Raw genomic sequence first — 12,502 nt, 5'->3', positions numbered from 1 at the left:
TTACTATACAACACTCTTTACATCTGTAAAATCTAATCCAGCCAAGAGATACGATCCAGTCACATCATCTGTGTCGTAATAATTAGATATTAAAATGCATTTGCAATAAATCTAAACTTACCTGTGGATTGACATCCTCCCAGAGTTGTGGAACTTGTTTCGTAACTGTTCATATACAACAGGAATTTCCTGTATTACTATAATAACACCAGGAATATTTTATTTTTTTTGGCTAATTCCTAAACGGCAACCCAGTTAGCATTTACTGTATGCTCTCCGAATGGTCCAAACCCTATAAAATTTCAAAAAATATTTTCATTTAAAGTATCTATATTGATTGTGTAACAGATGAACAAAATATTACTACAATTGTAAAAATCTTAGCAGGTCTATTTTTACATAGTATCTTGTTGGAGCATATTTGTCATGTCCTGATAGACACAGAATGAACAACTAGTTCATCAGAAATTGCTTTCTTTAAAGCAGCATCTGAGTCCATCCTAAGTGATTCTTGTTGCTCGATAGTTACTTTTTTTCTACTTATCCTTTGGAACTATTGCTTGTATATTCATTTCTTTCTTCCTCTTCTTTTTGTTACTTTTGAACATGGTATTGTCTGTCTTTCTTCTGTTTGGTGACTGCCATCTTTGCAGTTTGAATATTCAGAAAATAAATTCTTATTCAGTAATGGCTCTATTTACTTTTACAAATTGTGACTTTGGATGGAGAGTTGTGTCATTGGCACTCATACCATATCTTCTTATATATCTATTCAAAATCTCTATAAATCTATGAATTGGTCTGTACAGGAATTTTGGATCACATAATCATATTTATTCAGTAGTTATTTGCTTCTTGTATGTTTTGTAAATTAAATTAAATAAATGGGTAAGAAGTCAATACGTAGCTTGCACTTTCTCAGAAAAAGGAAATATTATAAAAAGGACCTAAGTAGTTGACCATGGGTTTACATTTATGGGAATAGTTGGAGAAAGAGGGAAAATATAAGTCAGAATTCGGAAATACAGGAAGCAAAAATGCAGGGTTTGATTCTTGTTTATCTGTTAATTTTAAAATATAAAAATGCTAAAACGCCTTATGCTATCAAAAGTTAGCTATCTTTTAAAAGAATTTCGATGAGGTTCTTTTAATTATAAATTATTTTTCTAAAACTTAAGGGGATTAAACCTAATTCCCTTTCAAACCATAAAACAAAAAGAAAATTCAATTATCCCTATCCATCTACGTTAGCATGCATTTTTGAAAACACAATGAAAACTCTAATTTTAAGCTAAATACAGTCAAATATTTGCTAACATAAAAATTATGTAACTATCTTTAAACTGGGACATAATATTAAATGAGTATACTTTTTCCAGCTTTAAGCAAATGAATTAAGTTTAATATAAAACAAGAGGCTGTAAGATCGACAGCAAATTGGATTTTTTAAACATTCATTTGCGTCCTGGCATTTTTCAACATTGCCAGGACCATATAACTACTGAACGGTGAAAGTGCAAGTAAAAATCATTTCCAACTTGAAAAGCATTGGTTGAAAGATAAAAAGATAAATGAGTAACTGCACAGACACTGTTTGGCAGCCGGCAGCCCACCCACCCGCGGTATATCCCATAATCAATAACCTTTTCGTAAATCCAGCAAAAGAGAGGAAATAAAAAGTCTGAATGTTGATAAGCTATTTTAATTTAAATATAAAATCTATTTACACAGTTTTCAAGTTTATATATAGATATTAGATAACATTTAAATACACTGAGTAATCTGAATAGGTATTGCCAAGAAGGAAGTAGAACACAGTAGACATTAATAATGGCGTTTTCCAAGTCCATCCAAAAAGGACAAATACCTATCAATTGTCAACTGTGTGAAATTGACAAAGTCATCAAATGGAAATGTATAGAATGTAATCTTTTAATGTGTTATAACTGCTGTGATAAAATACATCCTAAATTCAGAAATGCAACAGATCATAAGATCGTGGATATCAAAGATGTTGGCCATTACAATGAAAAATTGGATTTTACTAACATTAAATGTGATGAACATTCTGCACAATTCTCCTGTCTTTTCTGCAAAAAATGTGACAGTCTCGTTTGTCCGACTTGTGTATCAAAAGTTCATAAGAAACATGCAAATGATTTGATTGAAATAAGTGAAGCATATGAAATGAAAATAGACTTATTGAAGAAAGGACAAAATCATTTAGAAAACAGCAAGGCAAGCATGACTACCATAAAGGATCAGTTGAGCAGACTTAAAACAACAGAAAACTCGAATAAAATGAAAGTAAGGCAAGACATTCTTTCTCATGAGAAAACTTTGAAAACAATAATTGACAATTACTTTCGTCAGTTGAAAGAAGAAGTAGACGGTACTAGTAAAAGTGTTCTACGACACATTGAAAATGACCTTTCCATGATTATTGGCTCCATTCAAGATGTTGAAAATAACAAAGGTGAGATCAAAGATTTTATAAACCTTACAGATGCTTCTAAGTTTTTCCAGAATATCAGAAAGATGGAAAAGTCTATGGCTGTCCCTACAGTACAAACCCCAAAAACTTACGATTCCATTCCTAAATTCATCCCAGGAGAGATAAAGAAATCTAGTGTTGGAGTATTACAAATTAATGATAGACAATCAATGAAACTGAGTGTTGATTTTGTTGTAGATAAAACCTTTCAAACAGATCTCTCAGTTGTAACACATATATGCCCTTGTATTAATGATGATATGTCAATGTGGATATCGTGTGGTATCAAGGATGAAGTGAAGAGAGTTAAACCTAATGGAAATCATCTGACAGTATTATTAAGTTTTAACATAGAAGTCTATTGCATGGCAATACTTCCATCAAATGATATTATCCTGTCCGTAGGGAGATCCAGATTACAACAACTGAGTATTACCACTGGTAAACTTACAGACACTGTATATGATATAGACCCTTTAGGTCCTACAGCTATCCACGTAACCAGCGATAATAAAGTAGTTGTAGGAGGTTATAGTATAAAACATGGAAGAAGAGCTGTGATTGTGATGAATAAGAATGGAGAACATGAGACAGTGTATGAAAATGATCAACAAAACCAACCTTTATTTTGTTATCCATGCAGTATAACTATTACCTGTTCTGGTAATATATATGTGGTAGATTGCAAACCTGACAGTGGCAGAGGTAAAGTGGCGGTGTTAGGACAGGGAGGGAGTATCGTGAATAAATATACAGGACATGTAGATATCAACAAGGATATTTCATTCAGACCAGTCGCGATAAGCACAACACCAAAAGACAATGTCATTGTAGTGGATATGGACACACATACATTACATATTCTTAACAATGCTTGTCGTTTAATGACTTATTTCAACAAGAACAATGTTATACTTTATCCACGTACTCTTGCATACACTCCAACAGGAAAGCTATATATAGGATGTTCTACAACTAAGAACAGTTCATCAAAGGAAGCAAAGATATATGAAGTGACCATAACAGGATGTTAAAATCTATCATTTGAGTCATTCTTTTCATTGTTGGATTTAAAAGACTTATATTTTAACCTCAGATTTTAATATTTTCTTAGTATGCTTACTTTATAGTTTATTTATTTAATTTTCATAAATGATCCGATGATAAAAATGACTTTGAAATATAACTATATAAACTGTGAAATTTACTTTGACTAAAAAGAAAAGATTGTTTAATTCTAAGCAAATTCAAAATATCAAATATCAATTGTAATTTTATATTGGAAATGCTGATTTGACTGAATGAATAAACTCATCATAGATACCAGGATTGAAATTGTGTATATGCGACAGACACGTGTTTCGTGTACAAAGTACTTATCAGTGACGCTAGAATTCAAAAAGTTTAAAAGGCCAAATAAAGTACGAAGTTGAAGAGCATTGGGGACCAAAAGTTCCTAAAGGTTTTGCCAAATTATGCTAAGGTATTCTATTTCTGAGGTGCAAAAGCCTTAGTATTAAAAAAAATTAACGCTTTGTAAACAGTTAATTTATGATTATGACCATATCAATGAAAATTCATGTCAACACAGAAGTGCTGACTACTGGGCTTAATAACCCTACCCATACGGGGAGGCAATATTACGATCACACTATGGCTTTTTAGAAGTCAACTTTATGATATTAATTTCAAAGTGCATGTATGTTACCTGAACCTTACGATAAGTTTTGTCATGTTTCTCAGGTTTAATGTCAATTTTGGGCTGAAATACAAACTTCGAAAATTGAAATCGAATGAAACTGAGTTTTTAAGGGGCAGGCTATCCTCCGAAGTCTGGCAACGAAGTTCAGAGGCCAATACTTAAAAAAAAAAATGTAAAACTGCGGACATATAACTACTGATCTTGTTTATTACTGAAATACACAGAGGAAACGACAACTTCCGGTTGCAGGTCAAGTTGAAGGGGGATAAACTGGAAACTCCGTTTTTATTGTGCAAACGATCTTCATTAAACTGTTGTACCTACATTTGGACACACATAGTTGGATACATCTATCAGCTTCCCACGGTCTTCAAGGTCAAGAAATAGGATGGACAATAGTCATAATTGACGCTTTTTGCACCTGATGACCAACTTTGGAGAAATTTCCCGCCAATAATTTGCATATTTTGCAAATAAAGGAAATTTGATATTGTTTTAAACAATTAAGCAAGGTAAGGGTTGAACAATATTAAAATAAGAAGGTACAATATAAAACTATCTATTCAAGTTTGTATTAATAATTATCTTTTGCATTGGTTATAGTACGGTGACCAGACCCAATATTTTTTAGATTTAATCGTCAAACATACCATATGGTTATATTATATGTCATTGGATTCGGAAAAATGAGTACTATTGAAATATCGATGTCGTCAAAAAGAAATGTGGTAACAGTTTTGCATAAAATGAGGTCAAAGATCAAATTCTGTTTTTATTTTTTCTTCTTCTATACTTTCAAAATTTGAAGAAATATACAACAATTTAGGTTAAATTCTAGATAAATACATTTTCTTATATCAATTTTCAATGAATCGTCTCGAAAATGATAAAAAAAAAAAATGAAAAAGAAATCGATTTATTCTGAAATTTGGCGTTTTTCAAATATTTGTTCTATTACACAAGATCAACACATATTCTGTTAAATTTACTGTAGTTACCTTGCCGGCTAACATCCAAACTAATCAATAAATGATGAATATTATTTTTACCTGCATCCTTCTGTCATGAAGGCATATTTTGCATAAGACCATTCATTAAATTCATTAAAACTAAAAAGCACTCAATTATTCGAAAATAGTTACAATTCAACATTCCAATCAAAGAGATCCACACAACAGAATTATGTCTTCTGGTTAATTGTCAAGGAACATGATTTGAAATTTCTACATAATTCTGACCCTTTACAGGACCAAAGCCCCGGACATGTAAGGTTTTGTAGTGAACAAACACATGACTCTTTAACATGCAGATTTTCCTTCAAAGAAAACACAAGATCCTGCGTGAATTCTGCTGAAATATGCCTTTTAAAATACACGGGGTGTAATAAATCATTTTACTCTCGCCAACCGTATTCTTAAGGTGACCGGATAGGGGTTTAGCAATGTGTAATGCGTTTCAAAGGAGTAGGTTCAGTAAGACCCCTTTTTTGGCCCCAAAATATAGCAGTTTTACAAAATTGTTAAAATGTAAACCTTTAGTTCTTTATTGGACAGTAGAATGCTTCTGCTACATACATATGGGCTGTTTTTTACAATACAATGCACATATATCCTGTACTAGCACCATTAAGTCATGCTAAATTACTGAAATCCTCATAATTCTAGCATTTTAGTTAAATTTTAGACGGTTTTCGTGTAAAACGAAAGTGGCCGCCTTCGTGTTCATCCTTAATATTGAAATGTAAGTTGTATTTTATGATAATTCATAACATATATAAAGGTTGAGGATGAACACGGATGCGGCCACTTTAATTTTTACCAAAAACCATCTGAAAAGTGACATTTTTCGGCATATTAGGTAGATTTTTCATATTTGAGCTTGAATCAGATCGTTTTTAATGACTAAATCTGTTAAAATCTTTCACATAAACTAATTAATTCAAATAAAATAGACACTTAAGCGTTTAAAAAGTGGTCAAAATCTTTCGCCAGATGAACCTGAAATTTGAGGCCAAAATCGGTCCTTACCGGACCTACTCCTTTTTAGTTTGAAACGAAGTACGTAAAACATACTGTTTCAGTGCCGTCTCGCAGGAAGGTAACCTGACTAAACTTACATCTTACTTGTGGTAAACTTAAATAATTGTTATGATGGAGTGGTTTTAAAGAGATAGTTCTGATCATAAACCCTTGAAATTATCTTTCATGCCAAAACAAGAGCTTCATCATTGTCAATATCACCGAAACTCTAAACACAACTGAAATAGTCGTGCGTGTCCTTCAAAGTCTTGTAGACAGTTTGTATACCTACTTCAAACAGAGACGAAGTTGCGTCGCATCCGGTAAGTACATGTGCAGCAGGCAATAGTTTACAAATTGTTGGGGAATTACAGACACATAGTTAGTGAATGGGTGAAAATCTCCGCCCATCATTTACACTGCTAATGTTCCACATCTGCAACCACAACTCGCTTGTATGTGTCCTATTTTTATAGTAGCGAACACACAAAACATTTACAATTGTATAAGAGGTCTGTATGATTGTTCTTCCACTCTTTCACATTTCCCTTAACTCCGTGTCAAATTTTAAGGCATGGGGTATGGGCCTTCTCTTGAGTGCTGAACAAGTTTCGACAGCCATGAACAGTGTTGTTATAAATAACTAAGTTTCAAACGTTCTGACTATGTAAAGCTCACATCAGGTGGAATCTTATCGGATTTGTCAAGGTTTTCCAGTCAGGAATACTTCTCCGCTCTATAATCTGATACACTTTGATGGAAGTTGTAATCTCTGTGCGGCGTTCCCTTTCGGCAGACTTTATAGAGTTGTTCGTGTTGTAGCGGTCAAAAACATGTGCTACTATGTGCGCCATAGAAATTCATTGGGACATATTTTTTAATAGTAAGCTGCAAGGTCGCCGCATGTTTTACCTTTCTTAGCATTAATAAATTGAACCAATGCCATACCATCTCTTATGTAAGTTGTGAGTGATGGTATAAAGGAAGGTAGGGAAAGTGCACCAAAGACTTAAGATTCGAATTGCTTCACAAAATCCGACTTGCATGATTTTCTCATGGTGCCGTCATTTTGAAAAGGGGATAATGGAATGGGTGCGACAACACATGTTCTATGATAACATCATCTCTACATTTTGCCAAAATTAGTGCACGTCTAATGACAAGTTATGGATTTATGCGACCTGAAAGTATTTCCCCCGATTTATTTTTCAGGTTTGTGTTTGACTTTGATATTGGACTATAAAAACTCCTTGTGATCTTAAGAAAGAGCACTAATGATAAAATGTTTCGACATTTTCAAGCCTTCCTCGACAACTGTGAGCAAAGAACCTCGAATATGTCTTGCAGCATGCATTTAAGAAGAGATATTGATAAGACATTGAGGGTGGGATTCCACACCAAAGGGATCAGTCATGGATCATTTAGATGGTTCACAATGGCAATAACATGTTCTTCATCTCTGTTCATTGCTGTTGGCTTTGTTTCTGACTGTGAATTTGCATAATTTTCAGCATTTCCATCCCTTTTCAGTATTACACGACTAATGCATTCTATGAAATGTCTATTAAGGGCCCATCTAACAAGCGCAGACTTTCGAATTGTTATGCCTTCAGTGCCACCTAATCCCCTTGAGGCTTTTATAACGGTCTTTTCTGTTGCCATGTCATAGTACTTTTAAAATGTCCAGGAATCTGTCTAAAAAGCAAAGTAGCCATCTATAAGAGGTGATCAAATGTTCACAGAAAATTGAAGCATATCGAGTATGTAAAATGGCATCCACCTTCGTGGAGTACGGTTGGTTACAAAAATATAATTTTACATTTGAGACGACGATCTCAAGGAAGAGATCAATTTCCCTCTCGTTCTGCTCTAACATTTGACAGCTAAATGTCTACTGCTTCAGGGAACATATCCCAGTATGTAAATATAAGTAATACATTTCATCCCAATAGCGTATATGTATCTATATGAGGCTGTATATGAGCTTCGAATAGCTCCGTCATATGAGCGTTATGAATTTTGTCTGGCTTGAATTGCTGAAATAGTGCTTCTGAGACAAATGAATTTGATATTATTGATTAATAAAGGTACAAATGTATGAAATAACATATAAATGTTAATTATTTTACATTTTGCGTTAAAAAATCATAAAATTAAATTGGAACGTACTCTATTAAATGCAAAGTATTCGTAGTGTTAAACTTTTACAACAACTCTTTAAAAACGAATTAATTTTGCTAAACTTTCTTTGAAATCGTTAAAATAATATGAATAAGGTGTAACAACAATGTAAATAATAACAGAAATCATTTCACGGATGTTATTTACAATGTTGACCTCAAAACTTTTCTTAGTCGATTTTTCGTTCAAGTTAATTAACGTACTTCAAAGCCCATTTTACGAAAATTGCACCGTACGATTTTTTGACGACAAGTCCAAATGTTAAGTTTAACCTTTTTACTACCAATACTGTGATTTATAGCCGTATAGTCCGAATGACAATTAAACTCCTTTAATAAGCGACTTTTCCTTACTCGGTCACCGTACTATTATGGATAAAAGGATGTTTGACATACAACAAGCAACAGTAACAAAACATATATTGTGACAGAGAAGATGTAGGCACTAGCTACGGATACATTGGAGACTATTGCCGGAATGCAGGTTTGGTTAAGACCCTGTTAAATAACGAATGTAACAATGATGACTTTAACCTTCTATAGTTTTGTAGTTTTGTTGCTTAATTCTTCAGTATGTACTGGATAGTAATAATAATAATAATAATAATAATAATAATAATAATAATAATAATAATAATAATAATAATAATAATAATAATAATAATAATAATAATAATAATTAAAAACCAATTGTTCAGAGAACAATTGAAAGTCTTTCCAAACCAAAGTAATTTGGATACGAAGGTAGTTTCTTTATAATGATGCGATAAATGATGGATTAATTATCTTTTTGAGAGATATAAGGGAGACAATATGCTACTTCCGGTGAAATGAATGTCACATCCGGTCTCATATGATAGCTTCTTTCACATTGATTTCAAAAATATATAGTTTCTATATACTTTTGTATGTAGAATGGGAGATAATTGGCCACTTCCGGTTTGTTGGAAGTTATTTCTAGTCTTCAGTAATCTGTTCATGTATCTATATGACAAATATTATGGATTCTGAGTACTTTTATGTGAAAAAGTTGCAAAAAAGCTACTTCCGGTTTTCTAAAGGTCACTTCCGGTAGCCATTTTTCAAGGTCATTTGTCACTTAACCTTTTGTATAAGGTCAAATGTCTTTATAATGAACTTAATTGAAGTTATAATCAAATAACTTCATATCAAGACATTTCAGGGGCACCAACTCCTATAAGACGCCATTTAATTGTATAAGACTAAATGTATCATATCTTCATTACAATAAAGCTGACATTTTGCACTTGTTCTTTTACATGTATCTCTCAAAGTGTCGGAGAAAATGCAAAAACAAGCAAAAGTCACAATTGAGAACTTGACCTTGACCTTTGACCTTGACCTCATTTTCTAAATTGGGACCTAGGGGACTCAAATAATAACATTCCAGGGTTATACGGTTAACTGTTTATGAGTTATATAAACATACCGACAAATTTATTTTGTAAAGGTAGATAACTCCTATAAAATTTCATCGAATCGCTTCGATCCAAATGCGCTAAAAATTACTGAGGATGTAACGAACAATTTGTAAAAAGAATTTTGTCGCTATCTTTTTTTGTTACGAAGGAGATGCACACAGATGATAAACAGTGAATGGGGAGATAACTCTTACAAAGAAAATGGTTCGGCTTAGCAGGGTAAAATTTAAAAGCGCATAAACTATACGATACCATATGAGAAATATCTAAGCGACATATTGCGAAACAAACATTTATCGCAAGAACAAAATTTGGCGGAAAAAAAAAAAAATAATAATAATAATAATAATAATAATAATAATAATAATAATAATAATAATAATTAAAAACCAATTGTTCAGAGAACAATTGAAAGTCTTTCCAAACTAAAGTAATTTGGATAAGAAGGTAGTTTCTTTATACTGATGCGATAAATGATGGTTTAATTATATTTTTGAGTGATATAAGGGAGATAATATGCTACTTCCGGTGAAATTAATGTCACATCCGGTCTCATATGATAGCTTCTTTCACACTGATTCCAAAAATATATAGTTTCTATATACTTTTGTATGTAGAATGGGAGATAATTGGCCACTTCCGGTTTGTCGGAAGTCATTTTTAGTCTTCAGTAATCTGTTAATGTATCTATATGACAAAATATATGGATTCTGGGTACTTTTAGGTGAAAGAAATTGCAAAAATAGCTACTTCCGGTTTTCTAAAGGTCACTTCCGGTAGCCATTTTTCAAGGTCATTAGTCACTTAACCTTTTGTATGAGGTCAAATGTCTTTATAATGAACTTAATTGAAGTTATAATCAAATAACTTCATATCAAGACATTTCAGGGGCACCAACTCCTATAAGATGCCATTTAATTGTATAAGACTAAATGTAACATATCTTCATTACAATAAAGCTGACATTTTGCACTTGTTCTTTTATGTGTATCTCTCAAAGTGTGGGAGAAAATGCAAAAACAAGCAAAAGTCACAATTTAGAACTTGACCTTGACCTTTGACCTTGACCTCATTTTCTAAGTTGGGACCCATTGGACTCAAATAAAAACATTCCAGGGTTATACGGTTAACGGTTTATGAGTTAACTAAACATACCGACAAATTTATTTTGTAAAGGTAGATAACTCCTATAAAATTTCATCGAATCGCTTCGATCCAAATGCGCCAAAAATTACTGAGGATGTAACGAACAATTTGTAAAAAGAATTTTGTCGCTATCTTTTTTTGTTACGAAGGAGATGCACACAGATGATAAACAGTGAATAGGGAGATAACTCTTACAAAGAAAATGGTTCGCCTTAGCAGGGTGAAATTTAAAAGCGCATAAACTATACGATACCATATGAGAAATATCTAAGCGACATATTGCGAAACCAACATTTATCGCAAGAACAAAATTTGGCGGAAAAAAAAAATAATAATAATAATAATAATCAGAACAAAAACAATAAGTCTTTCCACAGAAAAGTGGAAAGACTTAATAATAATTAAAAACCAATTGTTCAGAGAACAATTGAAAGTCTTTCCACAGCAAAGAAATTTGGATAAGAAGGTAGTTTCTTCATACTGATGCGATGTATAATGGTTTAATTATATTAATGAGTGATATAAGGGAGATAACATGCTACTTCCGGTGAAATGAATGTCACTTCCGGTCTCATATGACAGCTTCTTTCACACTGATTCCGAAAATATATAGTTTCTATATACTTTTGTATGTAGAATGGGAGATAATTGACCACTTCCGGTTTGTTGGAAGTCATTTTTAGTCTTCAGTAATCAGTTTCTGTATCCATATGACAAAATATATGGATTCTGAGTTCTTTTATGTGAAAAAATTGCAAAAAAAAATACTTCCGGTTTTCTCAATGTCACTTCCGGTAGCCATTTTTCAAGGTCATTTGTCACTTAACCTTTTGTATAAGGTCAAATGTCTTTATAATGAACTTAATTGAAGTTATAATCAAATAACCGCATATCAAGACATTTCAGGGGCACCAACTCCTTTAAGATGCCATTTAATTGTATAAGACTAAATGTAGCATATCTTCATTACAATTAAGCAGACATTTTGAACTTGTTCTTTTATATGTATCTCTCACAGTATTGGAGAAAATGCAAAAACAAGCAAAAGTCACAATTGAGAACTTGACTTTGACCTTTGACCTTGACCTCATTTTCTAAGTTAGGACCTAGGGGCCTCAAATAAAAACATTCCAGGGTTATACGGTTAACTGTTTATGAGTTAAAAAAACATACCGACAAATTTATTTTGTAAAGGTAGATAACTCCTATAAAATTTCATCGAATCGCTTCGATCCAAATGAGCCAAAAATTCCTGAGGATGTAACGAACAATTTATAAAAGGAATTTTGTCGCTATCTTTTTTTGTTACGAAGGAGATGCACACAGATCATAAACAGTGAATAGGGAGATAACTCTTACAAAGAAAATGGTTCGACTTAGCAGGGTGAAATTTAAAAGCGCATAAACTATACGATACCATATTAGAAATATCTAAGCGACACATTGCGAAACAAACATTTATCGCAAGAACAAAATTTGGCGGAAAAAAAAAAAAAATAATTAAAAACCAATTGTTCAGA

General features: G+C 32.5%; 1 protein-coding gene across 1 annotated transcript; it reads left to right on the top strand.

The window, feature by feature from the left end:
• Positions 1-1,830: 1,830 nt before the first annotated feature.
• Positions 1,831-3,528, top strand: LOC139521546 (uncharacterized). The gene has a single exon (XM_071315022.1). The coding sequence runs from the start codon at positions 1,831-1,833 to the stop codon at positions 3,526-3,528; it is 1,698 nt and encodes a 565-aa protein (XP_071171123.1).
• The last annotated feature ends 8,974 nt before the right edge of the window (positions 3,529-12,502 follow it).

The sequence above is a fragment of the Mytilus edulis genome, chromosome 4 (genome assembly GCF_963676685.1).
Source record: "Mytilus edulis chromosome 4, xbMytEdul2.2, whole genome shotgun sequence".
NCBI lineage: Eukaryota > Metazoa > Mollusca > Bivalvia > Mytilida > Mytilidae > Mytilus > Mytilus edulis.
The sequence above is the reverse complement of the archived record's forward strand: the minus strand, read 5'-3'. Positions and strand labels throughout refer to the sequence as shown.

Excerpts from the sequence above, each read along its gene's own strand:
- LOC139521546 (XM_071315022.1), top strand. The coding sequence starts at position 1,831 with ATGGCGTTTTCCAAGTCCATCCAAAAAGGACAAATACCTATCAATTGT.